Raw genomic sequence first — 25183 nt, forward strand, 5'->3', positions numbered from 1 at the left:
CAAATGGCATCACACCACTTTAAACAGTCCTTGTTCCAGCCCCACCAAGAATCTTGAGAACTGTAGTTTGTTAAGGGTGCTGAGAACTGTAGTTATTCTATAGCATCTCCTAACATCTCTCAGCACCCTTAACAAAATACAGCTTGCAGATTTATTTGAGGGAAGCCATAACTATTTAAAGTGGTATCATAGTGCTTTAGATGTATGGTGTGAATGTGCCCGAAGTCTAAATGTGAATCTTTTTACCAATATATAGTCTGCAATAAGGAGACTATATATAACTATATATAACTTTCCTATGAGAAATCAGCAATAGGAAGTGCACACATATTAAAAACATTTATAAGAAAGCTCATCACATGTAAAGAGAGGCCTCAAACTGGACCTGCCATCTCTCTTTATTGCTTCTTAATATAACATTTTAGCTTGGATATTTTCTCACTGAAAGCCTTACTACGTACATAATTTTCATTTTGCTTATTGTCCTTGTTATACTTGTGCTTAGTTTTATTCAATGCCACAAACCACAACCAATTGTTAATTTTTCTTTAACAAATTACTTTAAAAAATATGTTGAAGTTGTTTCATATTACAAGCATTTCTACAGAACAATATTGACAAGAGGGGATGTTCAGTTTTAAAACATAGAATCATAGAACTGTAGAATTGGAAGGGACCCCAAGAGTCATCTAACACAATCTCCTGCAATGCAACTCATTTAAATAAACAGCAAGTTCCATCTTCAATGCTACGTTTGCAAATCAATTTTATTTTTTAAATTTGCTTTAACCAGCTACACTTTTTACTAATCAAACTAAGGGTGCAATGCTATAATCAAGATGCAATGGCTAAGGAGCTACAGGATATGGCAGAAACGCCACCACTACACCATGATAACTCTATATCAGCTTATCTTCCCCATATTGTTAAAAAAGGGTATAGGCAGTGCTATTTTTCTAGAAAAAGAGGTGCCAGAACTCATCCCTTGTTCTCTTATAATGGCAATGGCGCCCACCTGAGAGGTGCCGGAACTAAGTTCCAGGAAGTTCCAGCTGAGAAAAAGCCCCGGGTATAGGGTTGTTGACTGTTCCCTAAATTTAACTGAACCTGCATGCTACACTAACCTTAATACAGATGTCTTTTAAATACTGAAGTTTTGGTACACAAAAACTACCACTCAGGGACCACTGTAAATGTATTGGGTCTCATTATTTGATCAAATTTAAGGGATTAGAGAAGGGCTGATTCCACAGCAAATTCCCCTCATCTTTCTCTCACCAGTCAAAACCATGATTAAGGCCTACAATCAGCATTGGTCTCTTTATGAAGCCAGCTTCCAATTCATGATTTCTAAATTTGAATTAACTGCAAACTCTGGTTAGTATTAATCATGTTTAACAAAGGAGGTTCTCATATAATTGTTAACCATGGCATAGGCCTGCAGAGGACGAGTGAAGGGAGACTGTGCAGGAGAGGGGATGGATTTTGATAAGGGACGTCCCAGTCTCGCATCTCAACCTTAGTATTTTAATGAAGGCCAAGAAACAGGGTGTTATAGCTACAGCTGTCCTCATTGTTTAGTATTTTTAATTTCCAAGTATAGTAATACATTAAGAACCAGAACAGGCTAACCCCTCCCCCCTTCCCAAGATCTTACCTTCCAACTCCAGCAAATTATATTCACCCACAACAATTAAAATGTACATCAATTAATCAACTAAAACTTTTGTTGATTGCTCTACTAACAGTGCAAGCCTAACCATGTCTACTCAGAAGTAAGCCCCAAATAATTCAATGGGACTTTAGGATTGTAGCCTAAATCAATTAGTACTCAGAACCTCAGAGTTTTTACTTAGAAGTCAGTCCCATTCAGTGCAATGAAAATTACTCCCTAGACAGAATCCTTATGATCAGAAGGTTTTAATTTGCAGCCCAAATTCCAACAGGAGTTTGGGTAGTCCCTTATAATAAGGCAAGGACTTTCAAGGTCTTTCATGTGCAGACTACGCATTAATAACACACTGACATAAAAACTTAATTTCACAGCAGTTCCTAAAATAGCACTTTAAAATCTTGATAATTTGTGCACTATGAAAACAGCATGTATCATATTCATTTAAAAAGGCTATATAACATTGTAATCTTATTGGTGATTACTGCATTACATTAGCTCACAAATTACTGATATATAAAACTTTTCAGATGAAACCTTAAATATAAACAATTCTTATATTAAATAGTCTCTCTATACATCTCCACATTGGTTTATATAAATTATCTCTGTTTTACAGCTACTAAATTCCATTAGTCTGTAAACAATGAGGCATTCATTGTGTATATCATGGCAGAAAACATTTGTAAAAAAATCTTCATTTTATTTTGTTCAGTCCTCTTCCCATCAAGCAAGCAAAGACGGTCATCACCATTTTTGGCTTCACTTCTACCAAGTCATCCGGCAGGGCATATATACAAGCACCAATTTTCCGAGCAACTGATATAGCATATCTTGGAGAGAGAGAGAAAAAAAGTAGCATTATTCATCTGGCATTAACTAATGAGATATAACAACCTTATTATTGTAGCATAGCCATTATTTTGTTCTAAAGATGTATTGCTTATCAAATTCAGGCTACAACAAACAATTAGCATATCCATTTCCCTTGCCTATAAACAATTTGTAGCCATAGATGTGAAACAAAATATTACACAACTGCTGTTTACTTACTATAATTATTGTTCCACCTTCCGGTATAAAATTTACTGCGGGGGTGGGTGAACTGTGGTCCTCCAGATGTTGGCTTACAACTCCCATCATCCCTGACCATGGGCACCACTGGTTGGGGCATATGGGAGATGTAGTCCAACATCTGGAGTGCTTTGATGTGTAGTATAAAACTACTATACTCAAATAATAAAAGATGACATGATTGTTCTACCCGGACACTGAGGTCCAGAGCCGAGCGCCTTCTGGCGGTTTCCTCACTGCGAGAAGCCAAGTTACAGGGAACCAGGCAGAGGGCCTTCTTGGTAGTGGCGCCCACCCTGTGGAACACCCTCCCACCAGATGTCAAAGAGAACAACAACCACCAGACTTTTAGAAGACATCTGACGGCAGCCCTGTTTAGGGAAGCTTTTAATGTTTGATGCATTACTGTATTTTAATATTTTGTTGGAAGCCACCCAGGGAGGCTGGGGAAGCCCAGCCAGATGGGCGGGGTATAAATAATAAATTATTATTATTGTTATATTATTATAACATGCAGTAAAAGCCTAACCAATAAACAAACTAATGGCGTAGCAGAGTCAAGCATGTTAGCAGCTTATACTTAGAAAGTATAAAGAAAGTCTTAGCTTGCTTCCAGAAAGATAAAGACTCTCAAAGGGCCAACTTTCATAAGAATGAGCAGCATATTATTGAAACCATACTACTGAAAATAGCATTTTATGTGCTTAAAAAAAGTCAAAAGGTAAGATTTTTTGTGCGTGTCAGCATTTAAAAACTTTTAAGACAGTTCCTATGTGCAGCTTCCTATGACTGATTTAGAGCTGTGGCATTAAAGGGAAAGGCATTCAAAGAAAAAGGAAGAAATTAACACATTGTATTTGAGCACTGGATTATGCCACCCATGAAAACTCTGGTATCCCCCTCTTTGGATGAGCAAGCAGCTTTCTCTGAGCTGACAACTGTTCCAATATCATTTGTATATATAAAGCATGCTGAATCAGTGTTCCTAACACTTGATACATAACTCAGCAAAGAGAAATGGGCTGACATGCACACAGTAACACTGTAATGATGATCTGGGCCCCACTGAAGAGGTTTGGATACATCTTTTTGATGTTTGTGAGCCTGAATATATACCCCATCCTCCCAGTCTCTTCATCCCTGATTGCACTGACAACAGTACACTTCATTAGACACATGATGTTAAAATATACAGGCAGGCAGATATGAAATAGAGGGCATTTATCTGCCAGCTGAGAATAACTCTTCATGGATCTGAAAAAGAAGGCTCTCGTCCACAGTAGCTTACAGCACAAACACTGTTAAGTTTAAGGTGCCACAGACCATTTGTTCTTTTTTTCTGTAACAGAGTAGGAATTAGTTGACATTTACAACTAGCCATGTACATCTGGGCTGCATCAGAGTCTCCGTGTATAATAAAGGAAGAAATATTCTGCAAAGACTTACTTAGCATTGTTCAGTTTGTCTGTTTCAGAAAGATCTTCCCTCTTGACCATTTCTGGACGGATTGCTTTTGGTGCAATAGCATCTATTAAATCTAGTACAGGTAAACTAGTGCTTATGGATTTGTCCTGGAAGGAGAAGGTGTTGAAAAGTTTCACTATCATTAATGAATGGATTTTCTTTAATACTCTTACCAGTATTTTCACCATGTTATCTCCCTTCTCTTTATCCACTATCTCATTGATAAATAATTCCTAATATAATGGTGTGGCAGCTAAAACACAGTGTATGTAATAACTGCTGAATCATGAATGGTCAAAGTCATGTTTTTCAATACTGTTGAATTTTCACCTTTTTGACAAATGACCTTTTATAACCACCTGCTGCTTCTTTTCCCATGATAAAATATCCGTTATGACTAAATAACATTTTGTTATGAAATCCTATCAAAAGGTTTTGGAAAAATCTCTTGCATCTCCCAGAATAATTCTGTACATTTGTGGATATTTTTTCAGGTTGACTTTCTTCTGTGAATAGGATTTCCTTCTACTTATTAGCAAGTGGCATGATCTGCCTATTTCTAGAATCCTAATACTACTTTGAGCTTGCCATTGAGCACTGCATTTTCTTCCTGGTTACTGAAACGCACTTCCTCTCTGCCTTAAAATAGCCGACCCTGCTCACCTCCTTCCAGCAGTTAAAGCAGATGGGCAGTCAAGTGCATGACATCAAGGAATCAGCAGGAGGCACCACAGAATTAGCTTTACTCCTCCAAAGTCTCAGCATGCTATTCCTACCAGGCAGATTAAAGCTATGATTTCAGACTTGCTCTTACAGCTTCTAAGCACCACGATGCATACTGTGCCTTTAAACCCAGCAATGTTCTCCTATCTCTACTAATTAAGCTGTTGTATCTTAATAAATGAACTGGCCATAAAATCCCATTCTAGTGCTAATAATTGTGGATTACGTCTGTCCATCTTTACTCTTCTGTCATTCTGTGTACCCCATGTTCCAATGCCAGGAGACCACTTTCTAAATTAGAAAGAGACTGATCTGAACTCTGAAAAATATTGGCTAAATATTCATATAACATTTACTCGACACTTTTATTTTCACTGGTGAATGACCAAATCTTCAGAGAACTACACCGGCTCAAGGCCTAATGAAACTGATATTGCAACCAGGCCATTCTCAAATATGTCTTAAAACCTTATGGAAATGTTGATATTTTATGAAGCAGAAACAGTTTTATTCTCAACCACACCAAACAGATTTCAGTCTCTTTGTTAGGTTTGCTCCCTCTAGTGGTTTTAATGCAACATCATATTACAAAAATGTCCCAAACGGCACTCCTGCCTCAAAAGGTGATGGATGTTTAATACTGTCTTCTAAGAAACCCATCCTGAGGTTTTAGGATTACTGGTTAAATTGAAAGCCTCCTGTCACATGCTAAAATTATTCATTTCCATTAAGCAAAATTTCTGCTAGTTACATAGTGAAAGTTCATTACAAATACGGATCTACACACCCACCATATTGTATCTATATTAACATGTGTTACTATTATTTTGTAATCTAAATGTGGTACTGTTTTTCATGACATTCATAATCTACTTGCATTCATAATCTATTTGCGGCTATTTATACACAACTTATATACAATAACTAATGCACAACCTTTGCTATAGATCAATTCCCATCAAAATAATTATGTTTCTGATTAATTCACATTTCCTTTCTCTAGAGTGTCTTCATTACCTTGAAGCTAGTTATTGAAGTACTCTTATTTGCATTTGCAAGTGTCTGATTCACCCATTTAATAATAACCGCATCGTTTACTTTTTCCCCCTCACCAAGGTCCGATAGTACATTCAAAGTGTACCTGCAACAGAAAGAACACAGTATTTTCAGCTGATAAGGAATTTAACAATTCCTCCGTATTTTCCTGAAAACGTGTTAAAACAGTTGCAAAACACAACTTTCATACAGAAAAAAATTATAGAAAATGTGCTTGCATTGAGTACAGAAAAAGTAGGGTTAAAAGCAAACTGCAACTTTACTGAAATTGACACAGCACCAGGCAGTATAGTAAAAGGTAAGGTAAGGTAAAGGACCCCTGGATGGTGAAGTCCAATCAAAGGTGACTATGGGCTGCGGTGCTCATCTCGCTTCAGGCCAAGGAAGCTGGCATTTGTCCGCAAACAGCTTTCCGGGTAATGGGGCCAGCATGACTAAAACGCTTCTGGCGCAATGGGACACACTGTGATGAGTGCCAGAGCGCATGGAAATGCCATTTACCTTCCTGCCACAGTGGTACTTATTTATCTACTTACACTGGTATGCTTTTGAACTGCTAGGTTGGCAGAAGCTGGGACAGAGCAACGGGAGCTCACCCCATCATACGGATTCAAACCGCCAACCTTCCGATCAGCAAACCCAAGAGGCTCAGTGGTTTAGACCACAGCGGCACCCGCTCCCCAGGCAGTACAGGGCAGGGACTTCAGCATAAGCCAAGTGAAGCACAATACGGCCCAGCTGCTTTGTGGCAGATAGAGCCAAACAAAGAGGAAACATGAGAGAGAATCAGACGCAGGGCAGGCACTACTGCCACTAGTCACATTGGGAAGCATCTTATAGATCACCCTCAAGGGCTTAATGGTATGTCTGTTTGTGCATGGTGGGCGGTAATTTCAAACACAAGGGCTGTGGTATGAGTTGAGGAGCTTCATTCTTCTGCCTGCCTGCTCTCTGCTCCAAGATTCTCCAGTTGATTACTGAATTTTGTTGCTAAATAATTTTATGCTGTGATTCCTAATTCTGTAGCATATGACTTGTGCATATATTCCAGATTGGATAAAGTCAAGTTCCTAAACTGTACCTATGAATTTTCTGACAAGACAAACTCCTGAAAATAATTTATCTGACTTTAAAAATAAAACTGCAGACTGGTTGCAAATAAATGAAGAACATATATTGGTCTTGAAAACATTTTGGTTTTGTGAGCTATAATACATCCTCACCTTCTCATTAACTGCCACACCAGTGCCAGTGTCAACGTTGGGTTGCCTTCATTGAGGTCCTGTCCACCAATCCCAACCAATGAGAACCTGGCCTTTGACTTCCCCAGTTCCACTGCATAGTTACAATTTTCAATCTAAAAGAAATGACAAATCAAGGTCAGAAACTATTTGGAACCATGGGCGTTGCCAGGATTTATTGGGGGGGGGGGCTGGCTTTATGTTGAGGCAGCAGAGCCAAGTTATCTGTGATGCAATTGGCCAGTTAGTTAAGTAATTTTATTTATTTACTTGATTTGGGGGAGGCAGCTGACTACACCCATGTTTGGAACTATCGTTTATCAAAATATTTTAATTGGAGCAAACCAACCACAACACCAGTGCAGCAAGAGCACCCTATACCAGCAGATGAATGTGTTTATAAACATATGTATGGTGTCATGCTTGCTGCTTAGGCATGCAGTTAGACAAACTTCATCCAAATCTTCTGAAAGTATTAGCTTTTATTAATATGAATCAAGGCACAGAAAACCTAGGCATACACTCCTGGTGAAGGACTACTAGGCAAATACGATTTGGCTAATTTAATACTCTCACCTCTGCTGGCAAGCATTTCCAACATTTTTTCTTAACGGAACTGTACAACACACCTCTAAGCTCAACAAAAAGAACAGCATCCAGATCAGCTAAAGTAGTGGCACCAGAGGTCACCAGTACTTGGTCCACCACTTAGGATGCAATTACCAGAACCCTTCCTCAAAGCACACAGTTCTTATACTGGCAAAGTCAAGGATCTGCCTTGAGATGTCACATTTATGGACAGCCCTCCTCCAGCAGGCAAAGCACATGCCTCAGAGGTCACAATATCACCTTCAGCAGTGTCACCTAAAGGAATGTCAAGTGGGCTATCCAGATGGTCGTCCTGTTCTGCAGGACTAGAACCATCTTGAACTAAGCATGCACCCACGCTGGTTTCAGATACTCCACTTTTGAAGTGTTAAATGGCACCCATTATGCTGGTACCTGCAACCATGGTGAGTCACCACTTGATACTCTCCTCATGGCCCATCAACAAGCAGAGTTCACAGCTGCCCCCTCCTTATGGCTATGTGGGTCATGGCTTGAAACACCTCACCGCCAATCCCTGGGGATAACTGAGTGAACTTGGAAAGAAGTTCTAGACTTGGCCTCACTGGCTAACATTTTCTTCCAAGTTCCCATTTGGTTTAGTGATCTTCAGATGAAGTTGCAGGAACGATTAGTAGAGGCAGTTGCCTTCAGGTAAGGAAAGCATGTCCCCACTAGGTGGAGCCTGTCCATTTGCCTTCCATATCAGATTATTATTTATTAAATTTGTATACTACCTTTCACCTGAAGATCACAGGGTGATGACATAACACAGTGGCCCTAACATGCCTACTTCCAATGACTGTAGAGGCCATAGAGTCCCGTAGTTGTATCAATAGAATGCTTCTACCCTGGCTTTGTTTGTATGTTTAGAGTGTCTGTATCCTGTTCTGTGCAGGTGACTGAGTTTCGTATGCTTCATATGTATGCTCACCTACCATATGTAATGCAGAGGGACTTTTATTACTAGACTTGTAGACGGTGGTTTCGTTTCACTTTCTTGCATAATCTGTTTTGCATTATATCTGCCTTACATGTGTTTTGAGTTCTCTGCTATAGATGCATTCATTGTTCCTGACTTTAATAGAAGCCTTGAGGTTTTCAATCTGTTTTCTAAATAAACATGCATGTGTGAAACTTGAACTGTGTGGTCTGTGATGTGGTTCAGTTTTCTTGGGTGAACTGCCCTACATGTGTTCTGAGTTTTCTGCCACGGATTCACTGATTGATATTCATGGCAAGGACAATCTCAACATTCCATTATTTCTTAATAATATCCTGCATGTGTGTGCAACTTGACACGTGTTCAGCAGCTAAGCTCAGCCGCTTGAGTGACCTGCTCTGCATATACTTTTAGTTCTGGCTCCATGCTTGTGAAACAGCTCTAAATTCTGTTGCATTCGACTGATCTGTGTTGGCCATTTATCATGGTTATATCGCTCAATGCCTCGAGACTTGTAAGTTCATTCAGTACCGTAGGTGAAAACTGCATTTTCTGTAGGCATGTATGCCTCTGTGATATGCATGCTTCATCCCAAGTGAAGCATTTGCTGAGGTCCAGTCTAAGGGCCACACCAAGAAACTTATTTCAAGAGTTGTAACCATATTAATACACTACCTTAAGCAAGGGTGAATAATTCAGGGACACCAACGCCATTAATGATAATGCGGTTTAAGCAAATGGCTGAGGAGCCACTGTGGTTTCCAAAACAGACACTTTTACAAACCTTTTTCATGTTACCCCCAAGTGCAGGATACGGTGGTTTGTTGACATGGTTCCATTGTACAGGTACACGAATCATCTCATAGAGCTGGAAGATTACTAAAGCATCAGCAAGGTCACTAGTCAGTGTAGGGAGAGGGAGAGAGAAAAAACATATACATTTACACAAATAAATTATATGTTCCCTGAATGCAGTCAGTAGTGTATCCAAGTAAATTTATGAGGCTTCCATTGCTTGGTAATCCTCTCTTTTCCTCCTAAATTATTTACTTATTTACTCATTATCACAGTCACTGAGAAAATCTATATCTATATCTAAATCTCTCTCTATATAATAATAAAAATTTTTATTTATACCCTGCCCTTCCTGGCCAAGACCAGGCTCAGGGCAGCTAACATCAGGTATAAAAACAATTGATTAAAATACAACTTAAAAACAGGATTAAAATACAACTTAAAATGCAGCCTCATTTCAGTGGAAGCCCAGATCAAAAACTGTTTGTGGGGAGAAAACGTCAAATCTTCACCAAGGCCAGCTATCCAGACTGGTCCTACGCGGGCCAGAAAAAAGCCAGGGAGGTCCCCAAATAGGGGTTCCATCACAGAAGGAAAAGGAAAGAGGTGGAGGGGATCAGGCTGATTCCAAAGGCCAGGCGGAACAACTCTGTCTTACAGGCCCTACGGAAAGATATCAGATCCCGCAGGGCCCTGGTCTCATCAGACAGAGCGTTCTACCAGGCCAGAGCCAGTGTCGAAAAGGCCCTGGCCCTGGTTGAGGCTAATCTGACTTCCTCAGGACCTGTGACCTCTAGAGTGTTGCTATTTATGGACCTTAAGGTCCTCCGCGGGGCATACCAGAAGAGGCAGTCCCGTTCTGAATCTGGCAGTCCCAGTTCTAAATCATAGAAAGAATAGAATCATAGAATTGCAGAGTTGGAAGGGACCAGGGGGGTCATCTAGTCTAATCCCCTACAATGCAGGAATCTTTTGTAAGGCTCAAACCCACAACTCTGAAATTAAGAGTCTAAGGCTCCACCAACTGAGCTATACCAGCCTATCATCTCTAATGATCAGAAAAACAGTACTGTGTTATCATTGATCCAAGCAAAACTAAGTCCTATCAATTACAATATTTTCCTGTGAGGGTTACACCATGGATCAGTTAAATGGCCAGTCAAGAATAAAAATATTACCTGTACAAATGGTTAATGTAAGGAGTTACACCCAAAGAATTCATCCAGTTTCGGAATGTTCTTTCTTCCTTACTTTCTCCTATAGCAAAGGGTACAAAATTTCTCAGATAACACATTTTATATGTGCCATTACTCTGAAAGAACATAAAAGCAATGTATCTTTTCCTGAGAAATAATCTCTTCTGATCTGGCTGTTAAAAGCTCTGGGTACAAATGGAACAGGCATCACAAAGCAGAAGAGGTGTTTACTCTTTCTATTAAAAAATAGTAATTTCCCATGACACCAGGTCTGGGTGGGCAGTACTATCCAAAGAGAGAAAACCTCTACTGTTTGAGAGACGTAGTTGGTGAGGAGTGTAAGAACTTAAAATCATAAAACCAAATTAAAAGTACTTAACATATTTGTATACCAACACTAGTCCACAGAACTTTGGAAAGTATATAGGGGGAAACAGTATTTCCTACTCTGCAAGTGTAATTTGAGTTTAGCAGAGATAAAAGGTAAAGGGACCCATGACTGTTAGATCCAGTCACAGACAACTCTGGGGTTGCGGCACTCATTTCGCTTTACTGGCTGAGGGAGCCGGCGTACAGCTTCCGGGTCATGTGGCCATGGAAACGCCGTTTACCTTCCTGCCGGAGCGGTACCTATTTATCTACTTGCACTTTGACGTGCTTTCAAACTGCTAGGTTGGCAGGAGCAGGGACAGAGCAATGGGAGCTCACCCCGTCACGGGGATTTGAACTGCCGACCTTCTGAACGGCAAGCCGTAGGCTCTGTGGTTTAACCCGCAGCGCCACCTGCGTCTGTAGCAGAGATACAGGCTACCTAATGCAATGCTGCCTAATGAGTACACTGAGGGAGTACACTGAGAGGGCATCTGAACCTTGGTCTTCCAAGTCCAAGACCCCTACTTAAATCACTATGCCACACTGACATTGCTACAATATTATGCATGTAAGTTGATCATTACCATTTTCATGTTAAAGTTATAACTCTGTTTATATGGCATACATTTAGGGCAGATTAACTTTGGGAATTCTGCTGTAGATGAAATTATGTGGTGTTTGATTTCCACACTGTCCTTACTGTTTTGATCAAAAGCATCTGATTTTGGCTGTGTACACACCATGCATTTAAAACCCATTTAAAGCACATGACTTCCCACAAAGAATTCTGGGCACTGTAGTTTCACACACACCCACACACCCCCTGTTCCAAGTTACAATTCCCTGCACCCTCAACAAAGTACAGTTCCCAGGATGCTTTGGGGAAAGTCATGTGCCTTAGATATATGACATGTGTGCAGCTTAGTATTTCTCAATGGGGCTCTCTGTGACCTGCATCTATTTAGAATCAGGATGGAATGAGATGGTTGAGACCCAAGGTGGAAAAACACAGAACGTACCACTTCAAACTGCAGGCAGGGGGTCCCTATATGAAGAACTCCCTGAAGATATAAAACTAGTAGTACAGGGAATGATCTGGTCAACAATCTGTCTCACTGATGTGCAGTTTTTATTGCAGGGTGATGTTTTTACAAGGGTGAACATTCATAACTAGTGCATCCCCCTGTTACCTAAAATACTACTACAGCCAATTCTATCTTTTCTGTATTCTTATCACATTTTGCTATGTGTGTAGACACAGCAACTATTTTTCTCTTTATTCTATATTACTCTGCCCTTCTCTTTCATTCGTGCTCATTAGGAACCAGCCTATATAAATGTTATACTATGCCACTGTATGTAATCTTAATTATTACATACAATGACATCCTACACATGGCTACTTATCTAAGTCCCACTGAGTTCAATGGGGCTTTTCCAAGGTAAGTAGGTAAAGGATTGCAGCCTAATTCAATATGTGATGTGTAGAAATTAAATATTTAAACAATGCTGCCTAATTTCAACATATTTTAACCAATTTCATGTTGTGAACAGTGAGCCAAAAAATAAAAATTGCCTTATGTGGCAACCTTATACAATTCTTTCCTCAAGGCTGTTTCTGCTCAAATTGAGAAACATTACTTTTTCTCCACATGCTTACTTAATTGAGAAAACCTTGTGATTTTAAAATTTGGACTACAGTGTATTTTGGGATCAATGATTAAAAGGAGCTGTGTTGATATGCTTGAGATATTTTTTAAAAAAACAATCTCTTAACTCAAATGTATTTTGAACATTTCACAGACAACTAACAAACGCTTCCAGGAAAGCTTATTACTGAAAGCATAAGAAAGGAAATATGTAGAACTTCACTCAAAGTAAGAATTTAAAAACTGCATGCTGAACAATACCAGAAAAATCCACTCTAGACCAATAGCAGCAATAGCGTGCAAGTTGAAAGAACGTACTTCTGATTAAAAGGAACCGAGGAACTAAGAATAGCACACTGTATTTAATATGCCACTCTAAACAGGATTATTTGTTAAAAAGGAACCTAACAATTCTTAAGCTTTTCACCTTTTTGAAAACTGGCCAGCTTTCCATTACCTCCCCCCCCCCCCACTTCCTTTTCATTATTCAGAATATACCTTCTGGAGACACAGACTGAATTTTATGTAATGGAAGGGACAAATAATAGAAAACAAAAACTGAGCTGGAGCACCATATATATAGCCAACATGCCCTATGGCACTTCTCATTGTGTGACTAAAATATTATGCAGTAGCATTATGCCAATAGAATAAAGAAGAGAGGGCATGAGTCACTGAACAATATGGCACACCTCTCTCTCTCTCTCTTCCCTCTCTCAGTGGCACAATGCTAGGTACAATTTAATTTATCAAAAGGCTAGTCAGTAACAACACATCCCACAATCTTTCTGTGGAAACAGAAATAAGAATCTTCAGGCATAATTGCCAGCTCTTGTTTCTCTGTGACAGCAAAAATCCTTGTTTATCCATCACCAATACAAAATCTAAAACACTAGAGCAATAGCTTGATGCATGAAAGGCCCCAGTGTCTAAGCAGTGTGGGAGAAACACTACTGGATGCTAAACAGTCTCGCCACCAGTAAGGCAGACTATTTTCCCTTCAGTCAGTTGGTCCTATTCACAGTTGTATTTGTTGTCTTTTTATCATGCCCTTCATCACCATGTGATGACAAGGTGGGTTACAAACAAGATAAAGCAATCTCTAAAATAATAAAACAATATAAAATATAGCACTGCTACAACTGCTCCTTCTCAATGCAAACACCAGTAACGTCACACTTCTATATCATTAAATGCCTGGTGGAAGAAGAGTGTGTGTGTGTGTGTGTGTGTGTGTGTGTGTGTGTGTGTGTGTGTGTTTAACAACAGAGAGAAGTTGCAGTAGAATCCTAATGCCTTGGAAGACGATGGCATTTACACAGGACATAAAGGCATACCCAGAGTATAGCTCTGGACCAGAGGAACTCAAATCTGTATCATTTTACTGTATTTCTAAAAGAGTATTCATGAAATTAGAATTCGAGCCAGCTGAGAGAAAGAAGAGACACTGTATTGTTCCAGAGGACGAAACTGTCCCTATTTGTGTGTCTAAAGTCTTGACTCTCCTTCAGTCCTTATTTGTGAGACTCCAAGTCACGGCTCCTAAAACAGCCCTGTTATGTATGAAAACAGCCTTCAACCTTACATTTATATATGAATGAATTAATATTTTTCTCTCAATTGTAACGGCATATTAAAAAGAAAAATAGGTTATATGACCAGTGCAGGAGGATAATTAGGAGGGGGAAGCAGTCATAGCAGGAAGGGAACAAAATCAATCATCTCAAGATAAATACATTTACAGGCTAAAGAAAAATACTAAATACAGTACCTACATTAGGAGGAGTCAAATCTGCATTTCATGAAGAAAAATGGGAAAATTATAAATGGTCAAATTATGAAAGCTCACCTCAGAAATAACTATAAAGAAATGGATGTGCTCACCATTCATATAGTAATATTTGACACACACAAAAACCCACTACAAAATGCAGGCAATGAGGATAAAACTGGATGAAATGCTGGAAGAACAGTGATCAGATCTTACACAAACATTTTCTTCTTCTTTTAGTTCAAAGCAGACAGAGAAGCTTGAATCATATTGGGGAAAAGGTGTTTTAACAATTTTGCTATTCGGGGTCTCTTGAGGGACTCACAATAAAGGACTCGTACAGAGACAAGATTATAATATTTGAACATCAAACAATAACAATATTCTCTGTTAAAATATATAATGTACATACATAAAGCAAAGCTATAAAACTGAGCACCGTCCTCCCAAGTGCCATTTTTCAGGCCATTACCACAGAACCTTTCCACCTGGTCATTATCAGTACCAGTTGCTTGGTTTTAGTGACAAGAGAGGGGAAATGGTTCTTGTTCACTTGTCTCAACTCCAACAACAGTCTTCTTTAAATGGCTGCAAGTGCCATAGCCCAATGTGGAAAACAAAACTCGCAGGCCCTTTGTAACAGAAAAAGAATATAAGCAGGCAAGGTACTTATAGTTTTGGAGAACTTCACAACTCATCTTAAATTTTTAAAGAAGACCTCACTACTAATCTGCTCTTAAGATTTTAGGGCTTTGTAGAGAGGAGGTAGCCAGGCATCCTAGCTGCACTCAGATAATATAGCCTAACTGCCCATAATGCTGGTTGCTCCTGCTAGGGAGGCCAGAGAATTCCAATGAAAGGAGTGGTGGAAATTTTGCTTGTTCAGTCTGTGGTTCTTCCTCATCCTCTGTTTGAATTGCTGCTTCATCAGTTGGTTCTACTGCTACCTGGACTTGACTCCATGTGCATACTGGCTGCAGATTTATAACCAGGAATGAAACCACAACATTTCTACAGTTTCTGCTTGTAGTCTGTAAACAGGTAGGTCTCCCTCTTATTGTTCCACTATTATATGCACCACTGGTTCCCGCTGATCAGCAAACTTTCATTTTCACCTAAAACTAAGGGTCACCAGCTTCCAGAAATGACATATGGGATGCCAAAGTGGTTATTAGTCAATTAATTTTTTGCAGCTTGTTTGGCAGCAAGTGTATCACAGTCTTCATCTCAAATCTTTTATGTACTGTTGATCTATCACCACACCTTGTCCTTTTTCTTTAACTCCAAAACACAAATCAATAGGCAATAAAGATGGTCTCCGCTTAACATTTTTCAGGTCCTCTATTGTTCCCAACATGTTCATTCAGGTATGACTGCACCTTTTCAGTGGATGTCCATTTGGGTAATAGGAAGTTGTGACTTTACTCCTGAGATTTGACCCAACTCTGATGCAAAAGTAGCACCTTAATCACTATGGCTTCTTCTAGGAAACCCATAGTGACTGATGAAGATGTTCTACAATACGTTAGCAGTTGTTTGGGGCATTAACTGATCATTTTGCCACTAATACATTCCTTATTCCTGCACAATCTGGCTCCAAAGTTAAGTTGTCTATTTGAATTAAGCCTAGTAGAGAAAAAGTCTGGATATGTACCAGCTGTGCTGCTTTTTCTATGCTGGCCTTTCTTTTACTAGAATGCTCACAGGTCTGACATTTCTCCTCTACACTCTAGTGACCCCAGGCTAGTAAAAATGGTCCCAAGCCAGTTCTACAGTTCTTTCAAATCCATTGTGGCCTATTTAATTATGAATTCCCTCTGCTGCTCTAGCATGATGAGTGTAAGGAACTACCAGCTGTTAAATCATCTATCCCCTCAACTGTACTTTCCTGTGTAGGACTCCTGGAGAAACAAAAAAAAAATTGGCTACTCATGTAGATGTAGTCTTGTCTCATACTCTTCTCCTTTTTCTTCCTCTAAAGTAGTTTTACACCCAGTTTCCAGGAAATGAATCACATGGGCAATATATTTGTCACTTCCCTGTAGCTCCTCCAATTTATAGGTCTAAAATCGGAGGGATCAAGTTTTTCAAATGATGGTGCTATACTGTCTTCTTGTTTTACTAACCTTGTTTTTCTAGATGTTACTGCTTCTTCATTAAAATTATCTGTCTGAGAGCCTATCAGCACTTCATGAGTTTGCATTATTGCTTTACGAATTTCATTATTCCAGACAGTCTTCTCAGTTAAAATACTTTATTGGGCTCTGCCTAGCAACACACTATTGTTTTACATTTTCCTTGTCATTTAGTGGCCCTTAGTGTGGCTTTCCTGGCTCATATTTGCCGTTTCTGATTTATAGGCAATATTGAAGTTGTACAGTGACAAAGCTGCCACCCACCTGCATCCAGTTTTGCAGTCTTCACATATGTCATGAGACTATTATTTGTCATCAATCTAAATTCTGCACCATATTTAAAAAACAAAGAAATTGATCACAAATAGCCCACATTAAGGCAATAAATTCTAATTTATGAACTGGATAGCTGCATTCAGTAGAAGTCAGTCTTCTACTAGCATAAACAATGAGTTGAGGTTTTCTGGTCTGTACCTGTCAGAGGGCAGCTCCTAGTTCAGTGTGTTATGCATCAGAACGAAGAGTATATGGAAGTTTTCCATCAGCAAACCCAAGAACTGGTGCAAAAGTGAGACTCAGTTTTAAAGTTTCTAAAGCATCTTGAAAATTTTCATTCCATCTATCTTCAAGTATTTGTCCTCCATTCCATTTCTTCCCCTTTCCATCTCCAGCAAGAAAGCAATTGAAAGGTCTTGCAAAAATGGAATATTGGTCTGCAAACCCCTGGCAGTATCCAGTAAATAATAATAATAATAAAGCTGTGCAATTCTTTAATAACTTGTACTGGCCATGCTGTGATATCATGTGTTTTCTTTTTATCTGGGTGGAATCCATCCTTAGAAGTAAGATGTCCCAAATATTTTATAAATGTTTGAAACCGTTTACTGTTTGAAAGTGCTAACTTCAATCAACATTTCAGAACTTTCACATTTTACTCACAAGTAGCTGAAAAAAAATCATCAAATCTTCCAAGAATGCTACTGTCTCAGTGAAATGCATGTCATGTATGACACTTGGCATAACTCTCTGGATGGTAGCAGGAGTGTTTGTCAACTGCCAAGCCAATTCCAAATGGTATGGTGAAAGCTATCACTTTGCCCAACTGAGATCTGATAATATCTGCCTTTGAGGTCCAACATGGAAAAGCACTTTTGCCCACAAAGCAAATGTTTCTTCCATCTGAGACAGTGGGTAAGTGTCTTCTCAAGCCATGCTGTTGAGTTCTCTACAGTCCACCACCATTTTAATGAGTCCGTTTCTTATGATGCAGCAGCATTGGTGAGGCATATGAGCTGCAGGCTTCCTTAATCACACCCAGTGGCACAAGCGTTATCACAAATCTTCAAAATCAGAAGGTGATACCTTTCTAGCCTGTTCTTTAAGAAGCACATCACTTGTGAGCTCAATTTTCCCCAGTGAAGAAACTGAAACTCAGAGGTTAAAGTTATTAAGCGTTTGTGGCTTTATTAGAGAGGAGACAGCCAGCCATCATCCAAACTGCATGCGGTGCTGTAGGCTAACTGTTGACAATGTTGGCTGCTCCTTGCTTCAACTCTCTTACTGAGCATATGCAGGAACATCCTTCCACCAGAATTCGTAAAGAAATATGTATCAGTGGATTATATTTACATACTACACTGTTCTAAATTGTTCTTGAAGCTGCTATTTGCCATGTTGGGGAGAACCTACAGGCACCAAACACGTTTCCCCCCGTTGTTCAAATAGCTTCAGGGCAGCAATTTAGACTCCAAAAGGGGGGATAAAATTAGACACCCCCCTTCACAGTGCTGCTTCTCCCCTTGACCAGTCCCACCCTGACAAATGCTTTGAACATAAACAACAAACAAAAAAGTAGGAACAATTATGGTTCTCTGAGTATCAACTTTAATTTGGCCCTGAAGCTAGAAAAAATGATACTTTGCTTTAGATAAACTACATTTGTGTAGATGGCATGATCTGTAGAAGGATAACTAATGTATTACTTAGAAGGAGTAGATAATGACCACATTTGGATGATCATAGCTTGGTTTAATAAACTGAGATAGGAAAGAGCCTCTTTGCTCCCTTAATTGCACAATCCGGCAAACCACCCAGGAAGTCTACTATTAACTACACTTTCTCATTTTGTCCAAACCAGGATACTCTGATTAACAGCTTCAGAACTGTTAAACCAGTTTCAAAAAGTGGCTTAATAACCTGGTTTTAAAGTAAGGAAATATTCCCTCCCAATGCAGTCACCACCAACTAAAAAGCAATATTCATTAGGACTACAACAGAAGAGGATAGTGCAAAACCTCCTCTCCCTACCTGTTGTGATCTCCCCAGTCCTTAGCATAAAAAGTGCATATTAAAAGCAAAGACACATTTAATACCATATTTATTTGGGCCCTCACTTTTAGCATCTAAGCTCCATATTCCTGTCATGTAGGGAGGGAGGAAGAGAGGGAGAGAGGGAGAGAGGGAGAGAGAGAGAGAGAGAGAGAGAGAGAGAGAGAGAGAGAGAGAGAGAGAGAGAGAGAAAAGGCAACCCAGTAACAGTTCAATTAGTACTGGGCAGTTGTGCCATGTTTTTCTCAAAAGCTGGCCAGAGCACAATGCCAAATGATCAGCCACAGTCAGTTTATTAAAGGATAAGTTCTTTCTAAAGGGCAGGCAAGAGATTCAGGACAAAAAAGAAAAAAAGAAATCACTTCACGCAATGCACAATTAAATTATGGAATTTGCTGCCAGAAGAGGTGGTGGTGGTGCCTGGCTCAAGGCCAGACTACGCAAGATGCTATTAACATGATTAGCAATTGTGTGGATGAATGTCTTTTTAAAAGGAAACTCCAGGTGCGGGACTCAATCCAGATGGAAACCTGGCGTTGAGGGTATTGGGCTTCAGGCTTTGCCCCCTCACCTGCTACAAACTGGGAGTGTGAGTCTGAGTGCAAGTGAATGAGAGAAAGAGAGAGAGAGAAATCTAGTTGAGAACACAGCAAGGAGCAAAAGGGGGTTAAAGGCTCCTTCGCACCCACAGCAAGGCTCTCATGTCTTCAACGGAAAAACAGTCATTCACACAATCGCTAATAGCATGGATGGCTTATCATCTGGGTAGGTCCTTAGGATGGCTTTGAAACAGGACTAGATAAATTTACAGAGGACATATCTATCCTATGCTGCTTGCATTATAAACGAATGGGACCTTCAGGTTTAGAGGCCTTTGAATAAAAGTTGCTGGTTGAGTAACAGCTGGAGTACGTTGTGGCCTTCAGGCCCTGCATGCATGCTTTCCAAAGGCATCACATTGGCCACTGTTGAAAAGGCTATTCTGAAGTGGCATCCGTTGCACCACAGATCGTCTTATACCCATTTTTATGTATTTTACCTACGGACTGCATTTATACAGCTGCCCTATCACTGGAGTAGATAATTCTATAGGAGTTCTATAGGAGGTGGGTTGAATTTTCCGTGAAAACATTTTGGAAGAGAAAATATCAAGGAAATTCTGAACATCTTAATATGAAATAATTGAGGATTATTCATCATTCTCTAATGTCACTATCAGTGTTTGTTACATTAGCTCACCTTCCAGTAAATTGACATCATAAGAAGAGCTTTCGGGCTTCTGCAGGGCAGGGTACGTATTAAAGAGATTTGCAACAAAGGCCATGTTAAGTTTAGGATTGCCTGCAACCACATCAGCAGGAGTCACAAACTGTTTGCAGCCCAGTTTGTCTGCCTGTTGAAGCATATATTCAGCCCTCCTCAGGTCATTTTTTTCCTTGAAAAAAATATAAAGAGTAAACCTCACACTTCAAAAAATACTAATTTTGACATTTTATATAAAATATCTACATCTTAATATAAGATTGCACTGAACATAAATTACAATTCTAGATTGAGTTGCAGACCAGGAAATTGTTTAGAAACTTATTTTATTTGAGAACTTTTTTGTTTTCAGGACATTTCACTGCACAGAAAAAGCTTGGCTATTTTAGTGTATTTTTGGTTTCTATGGAAGCTGCCCAGAGTGGCTGGGAAAACCCAGCCAGATGGGCGGGGTACAAATAATAAATAATAATAATAATAATAATAATAATAATAATAATAATAATAATAATAATAATAATTATTATTATTATTATTATTATTATTATTATTATTATTATTATTATTGCAACCTAAGCCAACCAGGTACACCATCCAGATATTTCGGACCACAACTTCCATCAGTCACAGTCATTACTGCCACGCTGGCTGGAGCCAGTCCAAAAAAGCTAGAATGTACAAGGGTTGGCAAATGTTGACCTAGTGAATCTGCCAGGCTTAAACGTAGCCCACAAACAATGTATTGAAACCTGCCAGAAGCTTAGCAGCTGCCCATTTTTACAATGCTGGCCACTTAGCAAAACCAGTAGGCTTGTCAATATCTTGGTACACAACAATACATGACTGCTGCACTGCATTCAACCTGGTGGACAGACTACTTGTTGGGCAGGTCTGAATCAAAGCTCAGTGCAAGGTTCAGAAACAAAAGTGTGAAATTACACCTTATTGGAAACACTGGAAGCATATAAAAACCTAAGTTTTTCTCTTTTGGAAACTTCTGATTTTTTAATAAAATCACCTGAACAATTACAAAATGCTGTCAACAGAGTTATGGCTCAACAGAGTTAGTAGATGGCTCATTTTAAAAGCAATATCAACTTAAAGTTTCAAAAGTCCAGACCTTAGCCAGCTATACACAAGATCCATTACAGATGCTCTACAAGTTTTGTGCACTCTGTTGATTTGTGCTTGTAATTCAAAATGGTTTGCAGCTGCTTAGTACAATGACATTCTGCAAACACACACATATGTACATACAAAACTTACATTGAGGCCTGAAAGATCAATAACAATAGCCGTTTCTCCATTGTTGCTTCCTTTTGGTGCGATTTGATTCAGCAAATGGTAGTAGGCTCTTGAGTCCTGAAACGAACAATTGAAAAAATCTGAACAAAAGTCCTTGATGCACTCTGACGGGCAGATACTGAGAAAAGGAGAGTCATATTGACATCAGCTGCAATAGTATGCTTTAGCCTCTCATATAAACTCAACAGGAAAATAAGATTAATTTAGTTCTTCCTGCACCAGAAAGGAACAGAAGAAGCAAAAAACTAGTATTATTTTCTGTTGGGAGCAGCCCAGAGTGACTGGAGAAACCCAGCCAGATGGGCGGGGTATAAATAAATTATTATTATTATTATTATTATTAAACAGATAGCTACTTGAAACTCTTGCAGAAAGCAGAGAAGAACAAGGGTGAATGGCAATGCTGTGATCTAAACAGTATCTCTCTAATTTTGATTAAAATGCAGCTATAAAAATATTTCTTTTATAGTCTTGGCTAGTTCCAGTTGAAAGGTTCTAATTCAAAATTGTTTTGCTTTTATTTGAGAGATCAAGCTATACCTTAATGTCTTGACTAAAGTTGCTTATTCTCTTCCATCCAGCATTATCCAGATGGTAGTTAACCCAACGTAGCAGGAGTTCTTCTGGAGACAGTTTCATTAATTGTTCTAATTCTTCCCCATCACTTAGCAAACCAATAAGAGCTGCAAAAAGAGTTTTCAGGAAAGCTGGTTTACTTTTTTATTTTTTTAAATCATTTAAGATTTCACATATATTTCTCAAACTTTAGAAACTTTAGACAAAAATGAATGCTTTATCATGTATTTCAGACATTATATATTATTACCTTCATTTCTGGAGATTTCTATATCAGCAAAAAGCCCAACTTTAATGATTTGCCACAATAGTCCTAATACCAAATGTGGCTTCCCGTCTTTTAGATCTTGTGATCCAATATTGACTACTGTACAGCCAATAGCTGATGCAGAATTTAGTGCAAGATCTAGGTTTTCCTAAAAGGAAAAATAAAAATGCATTTTGACCTTGACAATAACTACAAATGCAAAAACATACAAGTATAATAAAATGGTAATGAGGAAAAACAAAGGATGGGTGGTATCAAAGTAACATGTCCCATCCATGCAAGTATTTCTGCTTGCATACATCTCAAATCTGCTCTGGAGGATTGGGGGAACCCCTAGATCAGATTTAGGGGGTGCCCAGGGAAGTTCCCATTGTCCAAGCAGAAATCCTTGTGCTGATGGGAATGTGACTTAGTTCTACTTTGCACTGACGCTGATGGGGCTTCTAGCAAAGATTTGTATGAGTTTTTCAGAAAGTCATTTGTTGTTGTTGTTGTTTAGTCGTTTAGTCGTGTCCGACTCTTCGTGACCCCATGGACCAGAGCACACCAGGCACTCCTGTCTTCCACTGCCTCCCGCAGTTTGGTCAAACTCATGCTGGTAGCTTCGAGAACACTGTGCAACCATCTCATCCTCTGTTGTCCCCTTCTCCTTGTGCCCTCAATCTTTCCCAACATCAGGGTCTTTTCCAGGGAGTCTTCTCTTCTCATGAGGTGGCCAAAGTATTGGAGTCTCAGCTTCAGGATCTGTCCTTCCAGTGAGCTCTCAGGGCTGATTTCCTTAAGAATGGATAGGTTTGATCTTCTTGCAGTCCATGGGACTCTCAAGAGTCTCCTCCAGCACCATAATTCAAAAGCACCAATTCTTCAGCGATCAGCCTTCTTTATGGTCCAACTCTCACTTCCATACATCACTACTGGGAAAACCACAGACCTTTGTTGGCAAGGTGATGTCTCTGCTTTTTAGCTTTTTAGAAAGTCTTTTTAGAAAGTCACTAAGCTTTTTAGAAAGTCATTAAAGGTAACTTAAATGATGGAAATCAATGGTGTCTGAATAACTATTCCAGTATTATCTTCTGAAATGCCTATCCAGGTCACTAACCCAGATGGAGAACAGGCACTATCTGTTATTGCTACTTTTACCTTGTTAGTCATTAAAAGAGCCATTGTCAGAAGACCCCAGAGAACATGTACTCTAGGGTTTCCAAATTATTTCTATAGCAATATAGAAATTAGACATGCTTTGCTCTGTAAATGTAGTATCCACGTAACAAAACTGCTTATTGGAGCAATACAAGGTCATACCACGTGGCACAAATTCACAATGGCTTTGCAACAACAAAAAATGTAGAAATGTTCCCAGAAGCTATCTATAATCAGAGGTTCACATATCTTTGTTTTCGGGAAGTGGTAGTTATAGGGCTACAACAACAGATGAAAATAAAAGAACTGGAAATTTAAACTACAGTGGAACCTCAGTTCTCAAAAGCCTCAGTTGTTGAACGTTTCGGTTACGTTTTTGAACGTTTTTCGGAACTTGAACGTGTGACATGGCTTCTGCTGAGTGCAAGAAGCTCTTGCAACCAATGGGAAGCCACGCCTTAGTTGTTGAATGTTTTGGAACTCGAACCGTCTTCCGGAATGGATTATGTTCAATAACCGAGGTTCCACTGTACCACAATAATGCACTGTTCTCATTTTTTTATTTTGCAAAGTACTTTCAAGCAGTCCTTCTGAGGTAGATTTGAAATACTTAGGTTAGGGTTGTGCTGTACTCACAGATATAGTGAATGGAGTAAGCTTCTTCTTATTAATAGCTCTTTCATCAATTGTATCTGGTTGGGATAGGTTAATCATTTTGCTGGGGAAGAAAAGGGAAATATTTAATTACAACTTTCTGAAAAATTATTATCAGTCTCATGGAAAGGACAATTTTAGCCTTCAGCTACTTCAACAATTAAAAAGGATTTTGGCATACCAAACTGGCATACCAAACTCCATCTACAGTGGTACATCAGGTTACATACACTTCAGGTTACACACTCCACTAAGCCAGAAATAGTGCTTCAGGTTAAGAACTTTGCTTCAGAATGAGAACAGAAATTGTGCAGTGGCGGCACAATGGCAGCAGGAGGCCCCATTAGCTAAAGTGGTGCTTCAGGTTAAGAACAGTTTCAGGTTAAGTACGGACCTCCGGAACGAATTAAGTACTTAACCTGAGGTACCACTGTATAGCATAACATCAATAGCATAAAAACTACTACTGGAAACTGTAGGACTACAAGGAAGTAGGAAAATTGAATATTAACAGTGAAGCCATATATGACTCTCTGTAGAGTTTGGGCAACTGCACAATGGATTGTATATAATGAAGATTATATATATTGCTAGAAAAGAAGGTTTGCATTTCTTCAATTAGTAAAATATATTTTATTGTTGTTTCTAAAAATTATACCCTGCTTTTCCCTTTCACAAAGGAGTGGATCAAAGTCGATTACAAATAAAAAGCAACAATCAAGTCATTAAAAATACATTCACTCCATCATTGAAAAATGTAGGTTAACAAAACTGAAAGCACCAGCAAAAAGCAAAAACACAAAACAGTACTAAGAAACCAATGCATGAAACATCAGCTTGCAATTTGAGCTTTTTTGCTGAATAAATGCAATCTACCTGATTGTCTCAATGGAAAATCTGAGACCAGCAGACACTATGGAACACATCACCACGGAGTGTTTGCATATTATGT

At 39.1% G+C, this 25183-nt stretch overlaps 1 protein-coding gene across 1 annotated transcript in view; it reads right to left on the minus strand.

Annotated features, from left to right (window-relative positions):
* Window positions 1-362: 362 nt before the first annotated feature.
* Window positions 363-25183, minus strand: part of PLS1 (plastin 1) — a 54827-nt gene continuing 30006 nt past the window's right edge. The window contains exons 6-16 of the mRNA XM_081190264.1: window positions 24214-24295; window positions 22420-22585; window positions 22134-22276; window positions 21555-21650; window positions 20265-20460; window positions 10753-10831; window positions 9564-9678; window positions 7213-7346; window positions 5951-6074; window positions 4193-4317; window positions 363-2505 (exon numbers count right to left, since the gene is read on the minus strand). Coding sequence (XP_081046390.1) covers window positions 2370-2505; window positions 4193-4317; window positions 5951-6074; window positions 7213-7346; window positions 9564-9678; window positions 10753-10831; window positions 20265-20460; window positions 21555-21650; window positions 22134-22276; window positions 22420-22585; window positions 24214-24295 — 1396 coding nt within the window. The 3' untranslated portion in view covers window positions 363-2369. The remainder of the gene's footprint in view (window positions 2506-4192; window positions 4318-5950; window positions 6075-7212; window positions 7347-9563; window positions 9679-10752; window positions 10832-20264; window positions 20461-21554; window positions 21651-22133; window positions 22277-22419; window positions 22586-24213; window positions 24296-25183) is intronic.

The sequence above is a fragment of the Podarcis bocagei genome (genome assembly GCF_964188305.1).
Source record: "Podarcis bocagei genome assembly, chromosome: 4".
NCBI lineage: Eukaryota > Metazoa > Chordata > Lepidosauria > Squamata > Lacertidae > Podarcis > Podarcis bocagei.